Source organism: Lolium perenne, chromosome 2 (genome assembly GCF_019359855.2).
Source record: "Lolium perenne isolate Kyuss_39 chromosome 2, Kyuss_2.0, whole genome shotgun sequence".
NCBI classification, from domain to species: Eukaryota; Viridiplantae; Streptophyta; class Magnoliopsida; order Poales; family Poaceae; genus Lolium; species Lolium perenne.
The window spans coordinates 99,440,410-99,457,808 of NC_067245.2; the positions used below are offsets into that span (position 1 = coordinate 99,440,410).

General features: G+C 45.7%; 1 protein-coding gene across 1 annotated transcript; it reads right to left on the minus strand.

Moving 5' to 3' along the window:
• Positions 1-47: 47 nt before the first annotated feature.
• Positions 48-5,327, minus strand: LOC127333374 (uncharacterized). The gene is made up of 5 exons (XM_051359770.2): positions 5,107-5,327; positions 4,363-4,550; positions 2,852-3,035; positions 702-2,602; positions 48-579 (listed from the first exon to the last, which is right to left on the minus strand). Exons 2-5 carry the CDS (start codon positions 4,474-4,476, stop codon positions 364-366), a joined length of 2,415 nt encoding a protein of 804 aa, XP_051215730.1. The 5' UTR covers positions 4,477-4,550; positions 5,107-5,327; the 3' UTR covers positions 48-363.
• Positions 5,328-17,399: the final 12,072 nt, after the last annotated feature.

The following is a 17,399-nucleotide window of genomic DNA, read 5'->3' on the forward strand; positions in this document are numbered from 1 at the left end:
GAAGGTTGACCTTTTTTTTGAAAGAAATGATCTGTGCCAGTAAGTAATAAGCAATGTACAAGGGTTTGTTCATCATATAAGATCTGGACTTGTGGAGTATGTTGTACATAATAAGAGGTTAAAAACCATTTCTATAACTCCATGGGATATGTACAAGGGTTTGTTATCATATAAGATCTGGACTTCTGGAGTATGATGTACATAATAAGAGCTTAAAAACCATTTCCATAACTCCATGGGATTAGGATACCAAAATTCATTTTTACATGCGAGCCTTTGCTCACCTATAAACTAGTAATAACTTAGTTCTCCGTATGGAAGCAAGCCATTTTTTTTTGGCGATCTTCTTTGGTACAGCAATAATCACGTGACTGCCAAACAGCCCAACTGTGCTGGGTAACTTGCTGAATCAAACAGCTTCAGATCTCCATCCCAGCTTTCAGCTACGGCGACGTCATCGTTCCCAGCTCTGAGGATGAATTCATCAAAGTCGGCTAATGTTTTTAGTTGCGTGCTGAGTGAAGCTATTGTATTCTGGCAGTCTGCAAGTTTCCCTGCAGCACGAGCTAGCTCTTTTCCCTGTAGATAGTAAAGGGATTTCAGTTAACGTGCTCTTAATATTTATTTTTTGAACTTTTCATTACCAGATTTGGTTGTCATTGATAACATATGCCAACAATAATAATTACCCCAAAATTTACCTTTCTGATGTGCAGGTCTGCACTTGCCACAGATTTCACTTGTACTGGCTGATGACCAGGTTCTCTGCCAGAGAACATCTCTTTGAAGTTCTGACATTGTGCTTCGAATTCCGACGATTGTGTTCTCTCTTTGAGAATTTGCTCCTCCAGCAAACCGATCTTTTTGTGTAGCTCCTCTGTTTCATTCTCTTTGTGCTCAAACCTGTCCGTAATTTTGTTCTTCTGAGCTTCCGAGGCATCCAGTGCAGTTATGTAGGCTGATGACAAGTTCTTCTGTGTCTCCAGTTTTGTTTCTAAGAGGCCGGCATTCTCCTTCAAGCTCTTGATCTCAGCTTGTGCTGACTTGAGCTGAGATTCCAATTCTGCAGCCACCGGCTTTTGTTTGTCTAAGGTCTCTTCAAGCATTTTAACCTTGTCATTCAGGGCAACGATCTCTGAATTTGCAGTCTGGAGTTGGGATCTGAGCACATTTCTATCTGCATCAAGTGCTTCGAGATCGTGGCACCGCTTTGCGGATTCAGCAGAGAAGGCCTTCTCCTGCTGAACTTTCAGCTCCAGGCTCTTTTGGAATGAAACAATTTCTTGTCCTGCCAACTCCAACTCAATCTCTGCACCCTTCAACTTCTCCTCCAGAGCTTTGACGCCACGGCATTTTTCCGTGAGCCGCACCGAAAACGCCTTCTCCTCCTCCAGTCTCCTTTCTAACAAGGTGATCTTATCACTGAACTTTCTGGCGTCAGACTGTGATGCCTCTAGCTGAATGTGTAGCTCTTTCTTATCCGACTCCAAGGCATCCGTCTGCTGATATTTTGCTGCGAGCTCCAGCGTCAGCGCCTTTTCTGATTCCAGCCGTTCCTCCAGAATGCGTCCCTTGTCTAGCAAGCTCCCGATCTCGCCGTGGGCCAAATGAAGTCTACCCTCCAGCTCATTCCTCTTCGTCTCGGCGGCTTCCATTTCGGCCTCCATGGCATGCTTCTCGCCATTGACAAGATTCAGCTGTCTCTGCAGCCCAGCTGATCTCTCCTCTGCCACCATTGCCCGATGGCGGCAAGCCCTCAGCTCGCGCTGAGCCTCGTGCAGCGCCTTCTCCCTGTCAGCCTTCTCAGCCGTCAGCTTCCTGACCTTCTCCTCTAGCTTGACCAGCTGACCACAGGCGTCCTCGGCCTCTCTTTTCGACGTGGCACCATCCGCCGAAGCGAGCTTCTCCATCTCAAGGAAGTCGTCCATCATGCCGATGTCAACTGCGGTTGCACTCCTTGTGCTGCTCTTCTCGCTCCTGAACTGATCGAGCTCGGTGACCAGAGCCGATGTCCATGAGTCGGAGCAGTCTGACTGGTAGTCTGTCACCGACTCGGCGCAGAGGGAGCTCGGAGTGCGCCGTAGGTCGCTGCTGAAGGAGGGCCGCCGTGCGCTGGCCTGCAGCTTTCTGCACTCGGCTTCGAGCTTGGACGCCTTCCTGATGCTCTCGAGCTGCTGCTTGCTCGCCGTCTCCGCCGCCCTTCTGTTTAGCTCCTTCTCGATGGTCCTGAGCCTCAGTTCCTCCGTCTTAGCGATCAGCTGCGCCTTCAGAGCCGAGTTCTCCTTCTCCAGAGAGGCCAGCCTCGAGCTGACATCACCGTCAGTGCTCATTGAGCGCTCGGACTTGGCTTCGAGCTTCGCCTTGAGCTCGACGATCCGCAGCTCCAGGTCTGTCTTCTCGGACTCCCATTGCCGGGATTGCAGTGCCAGTGCGGCCTCGACTTTCTGGTCCTGCTCCTCCTTGGCGCGCCGGAGTTGCCGGACACATTCCTTGAGGGCGCCATCCAGGTGGACGATCCTGTCCTCCAGTGTGGAGTTCTTGACAGTTGCAGCATCCAGCTGCGTTTTGAGTAATGCCATCTCATTCTCGGCCTTCTCCCATCCTATATATAGCACAAGAAATGCAAATTTGGTCATGCTGAATTGGCATGTAAATCATGCTCAAGCAAGTAGCATAGAATGAACACTACCGTTTCTTCTCAATTTAAGCTCGTGGCTCAAATTTTTGGTGCAAATATAAGTACAGGAATGACAATAGTAGGAGTATTTTCCTGGACCTATTTATGACAGTTCTTTGTTCTGCTAGCACACTTCACCTCTCTTATTCACTCATGTTTATTGAAAGAGCATACCTAGAACAGCTTCCTCGGCAACTTTGGAATGCTGCTTTACAAGAGCATCTTTCGCGCGCATATCCAACACGGCGGACGACAGGCTCTCACTCAGCACCTTAACCTTCACATTGCTGTCGTCCTGCACTTCCTTCGATGCGATCTCGGGCGACGGAGTAGATTTTGGGGAACTCTTCAGGGTATCCTAATCAAGAGAACAGAGTTAAACATTGTTGTTCCCTTAAAGAAAGAATCAGACATTGTTTACACTGACTTGGCTCATTTTTCAGCTTCTAGAGAGAATAATGTAGAAGCTTAGGACATCGCAGCACTCGTTCCCCACTGTTGCGTCAAAGATTTCTAGGGGTCGATGGAGAAAGACAGCCTTGGTCAAAAGACTGCAAGTGAGGGCACAACCAAGTGGTACTGGTGCACATGAACAGAGCTGGAATCTTGATTGCTCTGTGCCAGCAAACATTATGAGCCATTTGTGTTGGGCCAAAGGTGATGGTGTAGCACATGGAGTGGCCACGAAAACAACTGCATCTTGCCCTTGTTGTAGCCATAATGTTGGCAGAGAAAAGAGTGCCAACTAACACATCACCCTTAGTGTCCATGGATAGGTAGGCTTGTCCTGTTAGCCCTCCTGGTATATAGAGACAATAGGACCCCTCCTCCATTCTCTGCTTCAGTTGGAGGCCTACTAGAATTGCCAGATAGTCATGAAGAATCGTCAAATGTTACCCACCAAAGTATGAATGAATCTTGCAGTCCATTATTGTCATGTGAACGAGATGAATTGTGTGGCTGTACTAAGATGGTTGAGCTGTTGTTCGGAGGCTCTACTTCTACTAAGATGGTTGAGGTGTTGTGCCAGCAAAGTAAGATACTAAGTCCAAAACAGAATTGATGAAACATTAGAAATAGAAATTCATGTACTCCATAGAATGACAAGTAGGATAAACTAGGGTGATGAACAATTTGGTTCTTTTATGCAGACGATCTCCGATCCAGCCTTGGGGGATCTCTATCTAGCCCTATCCGCCGTGGGACTTTGATTTAAGAGTTCATGTTGCAACTTGGTGATAGATTACCCACATTAGAGGCCCTACAGATCTGGCAATGGATGAAAGCTCACATGCTTCGCCATGCCACATGGCCGCCTTAGTTTCTCTGAGGTGCACATGACATGATGATCTGTTAAGGGGAAGAAGGCGTGTAGGACTCTCAAAGTCAATAATCACCCAGCAAAATGTCTGAACTTCCTTGTAAAACACTCCTAGACACTAGACAAGCATTCTTCTTCAGTATCAAATCTTTTCACTGTAGGTAGGCCAGTTTCCCTTTCTTGCTCTTTGGACCCGTAACAGTATGCTAAATGATGGGGAACAAACATCATGAACAATGCAGAGCTGTCCCTAAAACTAAATCGAACATCTTAGTTATGTCACGTGGCCGGGCTACGGAAACAACGCAGAATAGTGTGCAGCATCAATGCAAGAAGAAGGATAGCGACATTTCTGTCTTCTCACCTGTTCGTCAGTGAAACTCTCGGATGGGCAGGAGGCGGAGCTCTCGGTTTCGGCGGGGGCGAGGGCCTTCTCCGAGATGGACTTCCGGCGCCACGGCCAGCTCCGGCGATCCATCCCTTGAGCTCCGTAGACTGTCCAATTCAATCTGCGCCCCTGTTCAGCAATCCACTGAACAGTCCACGATCACACTAGACACCAAAAGGAGAACATGTTGCACTTTAATTAGTCCGGTTATTCAGGAATTATAATACTACAGTAGTACAGGAAAACCTCCAAGAACAGAAACTTCAATCAATCAAATGCATATATAAGATAATTCATGCATTTCAGCCTCAATTCAGATGTTCACTATTGGGTCTATTCCGAAGAAATTGCGAAGAATTAAATCCAACAATTCACCGATGCAGAAAACACGTATTAGAGCCATATTCAATCCAGTTCATCCGCGTCAGAAAGAAAGGAGCAAGAACTACAAAATCATTCATGGATAAGATCAACGAGCACCACCACGAGGAGGAAGAAGAAGACACACGCTTCCGTCATTCAGAAGATAAACACTGCACCACTCGACACCAAAAGAAACCGAGTTCATCATGAAAGATCACAATTCAGAACCTCCTTTTCTCCACCGCAAATCACCGACTGAAGAGAAGTAAAGAAGCAAACAATCCAATTGCAGAGAGGCAACTTGAGGGAGGCCATGAAACTGGCGTGCCAAGAAATGGAGGAAAACGAAGCACGCACCTCCGAACGGCGGCAAGACCCCGGAAGAGAGGAGCCGAGCCGCAAGAACCGCGCCCTTTTCTCCCCGACCAGGCAACGACTGTGCGCGCGAGCCTATGGAGGCATGTCGCCTGCAGTTTTGCGCGCAAAGATTCGCTACTCATCCTACCTGGGCCTAACCTATTTAATACTGCGAGCTCGGAGCGTACGTACAAACGGGGAATAGCCTCGGCCAGGAAAATAAAAATGAGAATTAGGTGTGGCCGTTCTGGAGGGAAGAAATGGAGCCTTCGTCTCCCTGGAATGTTTACACTAGCGATAATGGCGATGTGATTGATCGTGTTGGCAGTCGTGCGAACGAGTAGTACGCCGTAACCACTACCCGCTGAGCTTAATTAGAATGGCGAATCACAGTTGTAGTATAATCTCTTATCTTTCTTGTGATTCATTCTGCTCCACGATTTCACGGTGAAAGGAGTACAAGTTCTGCATTGACAAATCCGGCTCTGGACTGTATGGAGTGCAGGAATTAGGGAGCAGCATACCTGAACTAGTGATACGCCTGAAGAGAAAAGGAGTGATCTTGCCAGGCAAAGAGAATGGCCCCCGAAAATAGCATCCTATACACTGATGTCTCGCACTGGACTGTACTGCTGTCTCGTAGTACTGGCAACTATTACCACTAATTCTCTACAAGGGTACACATATCACAAATTAATTTGAATCGGATGCTGACACAGTTGTGATCAGGTTGGCACCTTGAGTGATTCTGAAACTGACATGGAGGAGAAATTACGTCGAAAAGTATAGGGTCACCATCGGGTTGTCGTTTTCACGTTCCTTTCTTTTGTGGTAAGTAAGGAGACAATTAGTTTAAAGACGTACGAATTATAGTCTTCTAATTGTCCTTCTGAGCATCCCAACTAATGACGGAAATAGTTGACATGTATTGGCTGCCAACCATACTGTCACTTCAGCAAGGTTGAGGTTTTGTATAGCCTAAGAATACATATGTTTCGGTAGTAGAGGCGTTCAATTGAAGGTTTCCTCAATCAGAACGTATAATGTTGGCTTGGTAACTACAATCCTCGTACCCTCTACAGTAGATGTCTTGCTTAATGTCTTCAGGAACGCAAATAGTACAATGAAACATGGAGAAACGAGTTTACAGGTGAAATAGCATTAGTCGTTCACCTCGGAAGTGAAAGAAGATGTGTAAATTGACAGTTGAATGGTCATTGAAACGGTGATACTACGCAATCAAATTAAGGTGGATTAAGCTGTGTTGTACTACTTGTATTTATCAGCTTGAAAATCTTTTAAATTGTGTCCTGCTGCTAACCGATGAATCCACCGAGAACCAACAGCTTCACCCCTTCGCGCTAAGAATAAAACCTCTACTTCGTATATGTTGATTTTTCTATGTGTTTAGTCAAATTTTGCAAGGTTTAACTTTGACCAAAATTCCGATACAACATATTAGGTGAAGGAGGGCCTATGAGAGGTCGTGAAAACAGAATTTCTAGATGATGCTCAGCTGCAGAAATATGCTTTTGTAAGTAAGATAACCCTAGTGATAATTTTTTTTAAGTAGAAATAAGTTCAAGATGATGCTAATTACTAAATCATCACATACTTAATAAAACAACTTAGGTCTAGACCAATTTAGTAACTCAACCTTGCACACCCATGGCCTTTGGAAATCACCCCCCCCCCCCCCCCCCCCCTCCCTCCCTCGTTTTGGGAAATAAGGACCAGGCCCATTTCAGGTAGGTGAGTTTTTTTTATTTGGTTCCATTTGCTCTAGTTTTGGTTTACATTTTTTCTTGGGTATCCTAAAAAGGGTTATTTTAACTTTGATTGAGTTATTTATTTTTATATTATTTTTATTTATTTTGATTTCTCATTTTTTTTTCTCTTTTTTGTTTCGTCCCTTAGGTTTTTCCTTAACTTTTAAACTAATTTAATTTAGTTTTTGTTGTTAAATGAAAATGTGGAGAACCATCATTTACTCATTAGTATATAGTACTCCTTGTTCACTATTGTATCTTTTAATTGATGAAAACGATAAAACACATCTCAAGGAAATATACATAGTTAGCAGTTCGTCTAATTTTTTAATATGCGCAAACACTTCATTTGATGTATTTGATATAGAAAAATAATTTATGAAAACTAAACACATTTTAAAACATTGTTCTTCTATGTTGAGTAACTTTCTTACCTCCCCCACAAAGAGGTTTTCACCCCGTTTTATAGATAAAGCTACACAACCAAACCAATAAAAGTGACGAGAAAATGCTTTTACAAAGTAGATCAACCATAAGAAATAACAACAAGAGTAGCCACACCTCTCAAGAAGCACCCGAGGCAATCAGAAAGGGGTGACACAACTCCTCCTTGGAAAACCACCAGACATCGTCGCACTAAACACACTAAGTTGTTGCAGATAGCTCTATCTGCCCTCTCGCTCTGGTCCATGGAGCGTCCATCCTGCCAGCGGATAATGAAGACCAAGAATGGTGACAACTAAGTCACATGTAAAAGATAGAAGGCCGCCGAGGCCACCCCCACGGCACAACCGAGATAGGATCTTAGCTTGCCCGCCGATGACGACAAGACATGACCGAGATGTATGAAACATGTGAATATTGATTAAAATAGACTGTATGTAACATCCTTATTCGGAGATCTAACAACAAGGCAAAAAAAAAATGAATTGAAAAAATGAAGTTTTTTTTGGAATTTTATCTGGAACTCGGGCTCCATTTGAAGTTTTGGCAGACCACTTTTTTGTGGGGCAGCGTGGACATGAGGAAGTAGATGCACATAATACGTGGACCGGCTAATCTCTTTTCTATTTACTCCGATTCACATTTTCATATGCAGAATCCCACGCGGTGGAAGGCCTGAATCTGATAAAGTGAAGGAAAAGTGGAAATGCGTCTCTTCCTTTTCTTTTGACAGCGGGCACGTCTCTTTATCTCCTCTTTTTTTTCGAACAAGAAAGGTCCCGAAGGACCGAGAGCTGCATTAAGTCAATAGGTTACAGACCATTTTACAGAAAGAGCCTCAGAGAAATAGGAAATAACAGACCAGCCCTTTATTTTTGCATACAGGACCCTAAAGAAAAAGATTAAAAAGCGATCAGGTCCTGGTCATCGCCGGCGAACAGGCTTCGCCATCGACTGCCTTCCACGCCACCGGGGAACAAGCCACTTGGGGCGCAGACGGCCGGATCTGTCGAGGACGAAGCCGAGTAAATCCTCACAGAGGAGGAAGATCTCCTGGAGACGGGCCGCCCTTCGGCCATGTGCTGCAGGGGCAGGGCGATGACGTCGGCATGAGTCCCCCGTTGATGAGCATCCCAGAAAGAGCACCACCTCGGCAGCAGTGCAGATGAAGCAGGCGCAACTCCCATGAATTGCCGCCGGCACAGATGAGCAGCTGCACCATCGCTGCCCTCGCCCTCGCCGCCATGGCCGGCCGAGAGGTACAACTTTGGCGCAGCATCTCCGCACCAGCAGCAGCAAGGATAAGGCCTCCAAGATGCAGACGCGTTGGCGACGACGCGGCTGAGTTCCTCCTCGCCTCCATGGCCAGCCAGGAACTCCTCGACGTTGTTGAACGGCGGCACGCACATGCTCCCCTCCTCGCCTCCAAGGTCGGCCAGGGGACAACACCGCCTACCACCGCCGCGTTGCAGCAGAAGGAACACCACCACCTTTATTAAATGGAGTGTCGATCTTCTTCTTGGTTCTCCCCTCCGACCACCGGAGAAGAAGAGGAAGGAAGAGAGATTCTACAGCGGCTGAGATCCAGGCAGCCAGATCTCCTCCATCGCTCGCACTACTGGGCATCAAGCTCCCTACCGGCATAAAGCCACTACTCCTAGCTACTCTATGTACTCCGGCGCCTCCCCTCCACCCATCTTGACCGGTGGCGCCGGCGAGATCGGCTTCGGTTTGGTCCGGTCTCTTCGAGGAGGCTCTCAGCTACTGTAGAGGGGAGAGAGAGGGAAAGGGGGGAAATGTACTAGCTTCTCTTTATCTCCTTGACGATCATTATAGCACACAACGGAATAATTATCAGGCCATGCCACGTCACAGCCAATAATCGAATTGCAGCCGAACCAAAACAGTGGTGACGTACGCACGCCTCCCTTGTGCCAGAAGTCAATGTCACGACAGATAACCCGCATCAATAATACGGCCGGCCGCCACACCACTCGCAATTATTCGCCCGATTAGATCGGACTCTGCAAGTATGCAGGATAACATTCAGACTTTGGTGCATGACATGCTGGTCTGTATGTTCCACGTTCAGAATTCAATCGATTATTATCCTAGCGGTTTCGAGTAGTTTAGTTCAGCGGTTTAAGGTGGATCTCGTTAGTTCCGGCAAACCAGTCGGTTGAAGTTAATGGCAAAACTCATCCGGGAATTACGGTCAGTGTTTCTACGTATGATCAGTTGATCATGTTCAATTTGAAAATTAGACATAAGTATAAGATTGTATTCTCATTCTCTGTCGAGTGTATCATAGCTTATTTTTACAATCAATACCATGATGTATTTATAGTACCGAATATTACATGGTAAAGATACATAAACTGTCTCCAGCAATTACAAAATAAAGTCTAAATGAAATGAGAAAATCTTCGAGATGTTTAAACTTTTTTTTATTTCATGACACCGTCTTGTATTTTTCTGAAGGCAGTCAAACAAAAATAACATAGATACCAAATCATATATACCTGTAAATACCAACGAAAGTTTTTCCATAATTTTACTTTAAGCTGCAGTGCCAAGGCGCAACTATTAAAATAAATGAACCAACATTGATGGGAGTACCAATACCAATATTTGGAACACGAAACTGCTTTGTCGACATCGTCGAAAAGACGATGATAAGAACCACCATTGTCGAATACCTAGCACCCGGACAAAAATTGCAAGGATCCTCCTCTTCATAACCATAATAGAAATTTTAAAATCAATCTGGCGAATCAAGATCTTTCAACACCACCATTGAGGATCAAAAATTATTTATTGTAAACTATGTCATATTACTTAATAAAGAGGTGAAAAAAGATGGTTACCAAACCCTAACCTAATATCTTAAAACACTACTTTTATTAGATATCCATCTTATAGATTAGGTCTCCCACCTCTCTCTATGTCGGAGAGGCCGGCTAGAGGAGAGAAAAATAACTTATGAAAGAGGAAGAGGAGTAGGCAGCGGTTATTCCCTAGAAGAGACGCTTGATGCTACTCTCTCCGTACGAATTTATAAGATGTTGAAGCATTTTTTTTAGGTTCACTCATACTATTTTTTTTGAAAGCCCACGTATATTTAACATAATACCACGTACACTGCACATAGTACAGAAACGAAATACATCACATCATACGTAGGGGATACAGAACCAGAGCAAACCACAGCATCTCCTCCGGCGTCGACGACGAAGGCCGCCGTCCCCCTTCTCACCGCGCCCCAAGGTTCACTCATACTTATTTGTATCTAGTCTATTTTTAGTGTGTAGGTTCACTTATTTTGTTTTCTATCTAGTCTACTTTAAAAATACTAAAATATATTATATTAGTAAACGAAGGAAGTATACCATACTAGCTTCTTTTCGTAGAGAAAAACAAAATCACTCATCATGTTTCCCCCGACAAACAGACCATATTCGGCAAGTGGAAGACTGCAAATTTTGTCACCGCCCTTGATCCTCAGCTCTACTAGTGCGTCTTCGGTAAGCTCTAGCCTAGTTCTGATTAATTATTTTATTACTAGCGAGCTACATTTGTGATCAGCTGACGGAGACAATTTATAACACCCAAAACTAATGAAATTAACATGGACGGGTCTTCTTTTCTTTTGCCAGGAAAATAAGACAAATAATCGACGCAGAGGCAAATCTAATAATGTTTTTTTTAAATGGGGGAATATCACCCTAGCTTCTGTATCCAAGGGATGTAAACGGCTTTTTTATTAGATTATTTACAACACCTTACAAGAGCAATACAAAAGTTTAAACTCGAAGCCACCTCGCTAAACCTACAGAGAGGATGAAGGGGGTGATAGTTCACCAACTCACATCATCCAAAAAAAACCAAATACCTTTCCAGGCCGTCCAATAGCAGATGAGAAGCACATCCAGTCAAACAGATTCTCAGCGCACGCCAACGAACACGCCATAGAAGTTGCTACCGCCGTCTTCCTCGACTCCATCTTCAAGAGAGATCATCGCATTGACCATGCCAGGTCTGCCATCGATGCCACCACGGTGCCAGATGACACCACCATCCTGCGCGCGTCCATCACACTGCATCCGTCTCTGAGACACCACTGCACCATGCCGCGGAGACTCGACGACGCCGACACAACAAAAACACACCGCTCCACCTTAGCACCACCAACATCCGTTGTCTGCTCCAAAACGATGCCCCCAACAGGTAGAACGGCACTACGCGCCGCCATCGTCCGATCCGCGAGACCCGGGTCTAGGGTTTCCCCTGGAGCAGCCCAGATGAAGAACGCGGACTGCAGAGACAATGCCTTCAACAAGGTAACGACGAACATGCGCCGCCATCATCAGCCATGACCAAAGTCAGGGCCGGCTTTCACCGGCAGCTATGCCTCGCCATCGGGAGCTAGACGACGGACCGTGAGATCCGCCAAAGCTAGCCACACAACTAGCCGATCTCCTTTGGCGAAAGAGAAGACCACCACCACCGTGCCACGGTCAGCAGCACCGGACGCCCGCCACCCGCCGCCAGGTCGATGCCGTCTCCGCCATCCAGGGCCGCCGCCCTTGCTACCGTGGTCCCAAACCTGGACGAAGAGCAGCACCCCGCAGCCACCCAAGCACCGACGAGGCCGATTGAGGGAGGGAGAGTAGGGCCGCGCCGCCAGATGCCGGGGCCATCCCCCCAGCGCGGAGGCATGACTTCATTCCGCCGCACCAGGGGACCCGCGAGTAGATCCCCGCCGGCCCCATCACCAGCTGTGCCAGGCTTCATCGGCGGCAGCCTCAGGGGACGGCGAGGAGAGGGGTGTGGGAGGAGGCGGGGGGGGGGGGGGGTGGGGGGTTAGGGTTTCCTTCCCCTGAGTCGCCTAGAGGCAAATCTAATAATGTAAATAAAGAAAAACACTTCCGGAAATTTGAGGCGTGGATATGCCATACTCCCGAGCAGAGATGTCTACATACTCCATGATTATTTTTCCCGAGTACATCATCAATTGTTCTTTTGGTATTTTGGAGGAAGAGAAATGGCTCGCTCGGTTATATATGATACAGCCGGAGAAAAAATACGATGGTACGAGGCGGAGGAAGCTTCTTCCGGCCGTAACCAGCTCCTCCATGATTTCTTCGTGGTGGTGTAGCAGTTCAAGGATTTCGGCACGTACAGGGTCACTTGATTCCTGATTAGACGGGTCGAATATATACAGGAGAATAACGTGCACATATCCGTAGCATTATTTGACGCACTCGTACTTGGTCGGTGGCGGTGGGGAAATCAAAGATGCTGCTGCCGCCTCTCTGCAGAATTAAGTTGCAGGCTTGCAGCAGAGCAGTGCAGTTGTGCACATACAGTTGTACACGCGTACGCATACATGTATTCGCTACTGGCATTTTTATTTCTTCGATCTGTAGCACTGACACGTCGTATCAGCATTTCACTTGTTTTCTCTTCATGTCGCACCATTTCATTTTCGAGGTGCAACTGATTGAAATTGCAAGCCTAAAACTTGTCAGCAGGTACTGGTATTCAACAGTCCACACTGAACTGAAGACAGCAGCTTGGCTGTGGGAAATTGAGTCGTGGTTTTGTACTAGCTGCCAGTTGTTCTGGCTATCGATTGGCAAGGCATCTCCGGCCAAGACGATGTTTTTTTTTTTGAAACAAGGGTAAAAGAATTGCCCTAATCTATTAATTAAGAAGAGTGTTACAAAAGAAAGCAAACTTCAAATACAAGGGATCACTCTCCCGGCATGATGTTGCCCAAATGCTTGGCACCACCTTAACCCACAATCTAGTCTCGGTTTTGATTCTCTCGATAGAAACTTGAGTGGTCACGTGCTTGTTACGGAAGATCCTAGCATTACGCTCATTTCAAATCTCCCAAGTGACAAGAAGCGTGAGCGAAGAAATAGCCTTTCTACTAGGAGTGGTGCCACCCACCATCATGTTCCACCAAGAGTCGATGGAGAGACCAACCCATTGCGTCGGTTGAATAATGGAATGCCAATCCAATCCTTGATGGCATTCCAAATGCGAATCAGTGTAGCGGCACATGATGAAGAGATGGTCAATGGTCTCACGAGTTTGGTTGGAAAGGGGGCAACGATCACAATTTTGCCAACCCCTTGCTTGCAAATGATCTGCCGTCCGAATCCTATTTTGCAAGAGAAGCCAAGCAAAAAACTTAACCTTCGGCGGTGCCCAAGCCTTCCCCACCAACTTGTTCATGTTTGAGACGAGGGATCCTAGGAATTGAATCTCATAAGTTGATTTGGAGGAGTATTCTCCATTTGAGGCCAGGACGATGTACTCACCCCTATATGATGCAAGACGGTCTTTAAAAAATTGTATGTTCAGATATTTTAAAATAAACAAGATACGATGAAAGTAAGTAAACCTATACATAAGACGTATCCGATACATGCATTTACGAAAAAGCAAAAAAACTTACATTACTGAATGGACAAAGTAATACAATATGAAAAAGAAAATAAGCTCAGGAAAGGGTTTGATTCCCTTGTCCTCCTCATGGTCTCGACACTCTGGAACGAGAGAAATACCCGCGTCTTCGAGCGTTCGGCGAAAACTGCTCAAACCATCTGCAAGCACATCATCAAAGAAGTCGAGCTTTGGAAGCTATCAGGTGCGGTAGGACCGGGCAACGTTTGGAGATAGGCTTAGTCTCTTTTTAGGGCGTTGTATTCTGCCGGCATGCTCGTGGTCGCCCAACCACTCACGCACGCCATGTACCCGCATTCCCTTTCGAATGTCGTCCGCCTTTTTTTCTAATGCAATGAGTTTGGAAATGAGTTTGGAAATTAAGTTACTCTTACTTGCTTCCCCTAATCTAGTTTATGCCCTCCTTCAGTTCTGTTTGTGTAGCGTGTAGTGTCACCTCACACGAATAGCTCATCGTCCTCGCCGTGTCCTAATTTCTTGAACGAACCTAACTGCCTAGTGTACGCCCCTGCTGCTTGAAAGCCTCGTGGGTATAGATGCAAGTGGGGCTACATTAAGGTCCCATTTATACTCTAATGTGTAAAAGTTGAACTAAAATGATGATGTTATCCAAAATTGTTAGTTCAATTTTTAACCAAATAGGGTAGAGGGTACCCTAATCTTGACCCACTTGCATCTCTAGTCGTGTGCCATAAAAACTGCTTGAAAGTACATTGGTTAAACTTCTACCAATCATAGATGATGCTCCATGACGAACATGTGCATGCTTACTTCTTGGCCTAGCTCGATCGACCGCGTCATCGATATATGCTTGCAACTCGATCACCACGTGATTATGCACCGCTCGAGTAATTAGGGCATCTCTATTCTCTAAGGGGGCTAATCCATTTACATTTACCTCTCCATTTGTCTGAAGTCTGAACATGTGAAAGGACGCAGAAGGCAAGCACCAGGTGGCCCCAACTGTCCAAAATCCATGCTGCATTAGCAGAGACACCCACACCCTCTTCCTCGCCCAGCTCGGGAGTGGAAGAAAGAAAGGGAAATTGGAGGAGACTACAAGAGGAAGGAGAAGGAGAAGAAAAGGACAAACAAAATTGTTGCTGATGAACAGGTTCACCTGTCCTATAGGAGACTTAAGATGGACAAACCACAAACGGGTAGTCCCCGTTGTTTTGCTCTTTTGTTCTTTTTTGCCTCTCTCCCCCTTCCCAATAACCCTCCCATTAGTCTCGAGGCTGTCTTTTTTTGCTGGAGCGATGGAAGGTTCAAGCATGCATTTCCCGATCAAAACCTGCCAATTGCGATTGAAGGTAACTAGACAAAAATAGATAAATGAATGGCATCCAGGTCAAAATAACAGGACACAAAAACTGCACATTATCCCCAATAATTCTTTGGGCCACAATAGCCCCACCTTTTTTGTCCACACAGTTTGGTAGGGAAGAATCAAAGGAGTGCCTAGTATATACGTCCTTTTTTGGGGGGTTTGGTACACGCACAATCAGACGTGAACATCCGGCCGGACCTGCACGAGGTCGTCTTCTGAACACATGTGTGCGTATGCAAATAGTCATGTATCATGAATGAGATTTTTTTTTTACTTTCACGCATGATGTTTATACTTACTACTTCCTCCGTTCCTGAATAAGTATATTTTTTTCTTTTTAGAAGTTAAATATTTTTGAAAATTTGATCAAATATTTGTAAAAAAATAGCAACATATGGGATATCAAGTTACTATATTAGTATTAAACTACATGTTAGATGAATGTAGCAATATTAATCTGGTGTCATAAATGCTACTACTTTTTTTATTGAGTTGATAAAGTTTAACTTAAGATATATCTATACGTTCACCCTTTCGCGGATGAAAGGAGTACTTATGGCTGCCAGCGGGGGCTCCTATACAACGCTTTGTGCGGCCTCGAAGCCTCGCGCCGCTGAGGAGAAAAACGAGCCAGGCATGCCCATTTACCAACTGTTTTGTTTTTTATTATTCACTTTTTTCTTTCGGTTAAATTTTAAAAAGCATTCAAATTTGAAAACATTGAAAATTGAAAGCAAAGAAAAACAGGCAGAAGACCAACGGAACCGGAATTTTTTTTAGGACAATCTGCTAGGCTTTATTAATCCTCAATAATGTATAGAGATAGAGTAGGGAGTATTAAAAGGTCGAGATGTTGTCTAGAGGGGGTGAATATGCGTTTAAAAACTCTTACGGATTTAACTTGTAAGAATGCGGAATTAAACTAACGTTTATTTTACAAGCACAAACCCTAAATGTGCTAGGCTCAACTAAGTGCAACAACAACAAGTAGAGCTAAGCAAGGTAGGCACAATATATATATGAACAACAAGTGATATCAAGATATAATAAGTACTTCAAGCACGATGGCTATCACAAGGAAAGTAAGCTCGGGTATAGAAATAACCGAGGCACGCAGAGACGAAGATGTATTCCCGTGTTCCCTTCCTTTGCAAGAAGGTACGTCACGTTTGGAGAGGTGGGGATCCCACGAAGGATTTCCCAACGCCACGAAGGCTCACCTTATTCTCGGAGTCTATCCCACGACTTATGGCTAGCTTTTCCTCCACTCCGGAGATGGCAAGCTCCACAACCACTTCACAAGCTCCACAAAGGAGAAGCCCGGGCCCCTTCACAATCTTCCACGAAGAGATCACTGGGACACCAACCAAGCCAACTAGGAGGCCACCCTCCAAGAGTAAAAGGCTCACGGTTTCTCACTCGAACAAATCGTGGTGGAGAGCTCAACGCTATGCAATGATGCAAAGCAAGAACACTAGAGGTGTTCAAGTCCTTCACACTCAGATCCCACCAAAGCAACAAATGCTAGGATAAGATTAGAGAGGAAGAACAAAGGAGGAAATCAACAAATGGCTCCAGGATCTACATCCAAATGGTTCCCCTCACTTAGAGGAGAAATGGATTTGTGAGGATTGTAGATCTAGATCTCCTCTCTTAGATCCCTCAAGAATGAACAAGAATCATGAGGGGGATCAAGAGATAGGGCAAATTCTTCAAAGTCAACAATGGAGAAGCGAGAGTGGAAGAACTTACTCTGCCCAAGGTGGAAGAAGGCTTATTTATAGCCTAAGGGAAATATAACCGTTGGGGAAAACAACGGGAAGAAAAACGACCCAGCCGGTCCACCGGGCACGACGCCGGACCAGCCGGTGGGACACCCGGTCCTGCCACGTCTCTGACCGGGCCAGCCGGCAGCTGTCGGGCGAGGCGCCGGACTGGCACCGGGCGAGCGCACTTGGCACCCTGGATTGTGTCCGGTGTGCACCAACGTGGGAGCCGACATGTGCCCGGCCATCCGGTGAGACAGCCGGCGCTGCCTGGCGTGGTGCCGGAATTCGCAGGACCATTGAAAACCTTTTCTTTTTCTTTTAAACAGTAAATGCTCCCAAAATCCGATTGACATGAAACCAATTTTGTTGGAAAGATAACGAAAAATAGAACCCCAATAAAAACTCCCAAAATATTGAGACTCCTCACAAAAACAACTACTGAAGCTCCCAAGTATGATCCACTATTGTCACGACAGAAAGCCACCGCCAGACCTCGGTTGAGAT

Excerpts from the sequence above, each read along its gene's own strand:
- LOC127333374 (XM_051359770.2), bottom strand. The coding sequence starts at position 4,476 with ATGGATCGCCGGAGCTGGCCGTGGCGCCGGAAGTCCATCTCGGAGAAG. Across the intron at positions 2,603-2,851 it reads TGCCGAGGAAGCTGTTCTAG|GATGGGAGAAGGCCGAGAAT; the intron begins GTATGCTCTTTC and ends TGCTATATATAG. Across the intron at positions 580-701 it reads CAGACCTGCACATCAGAAAG|GGAAAAGAGCTAGCTCGTGC; the intron begins GTAAATTTTGGG and ends TACTATCTACAG.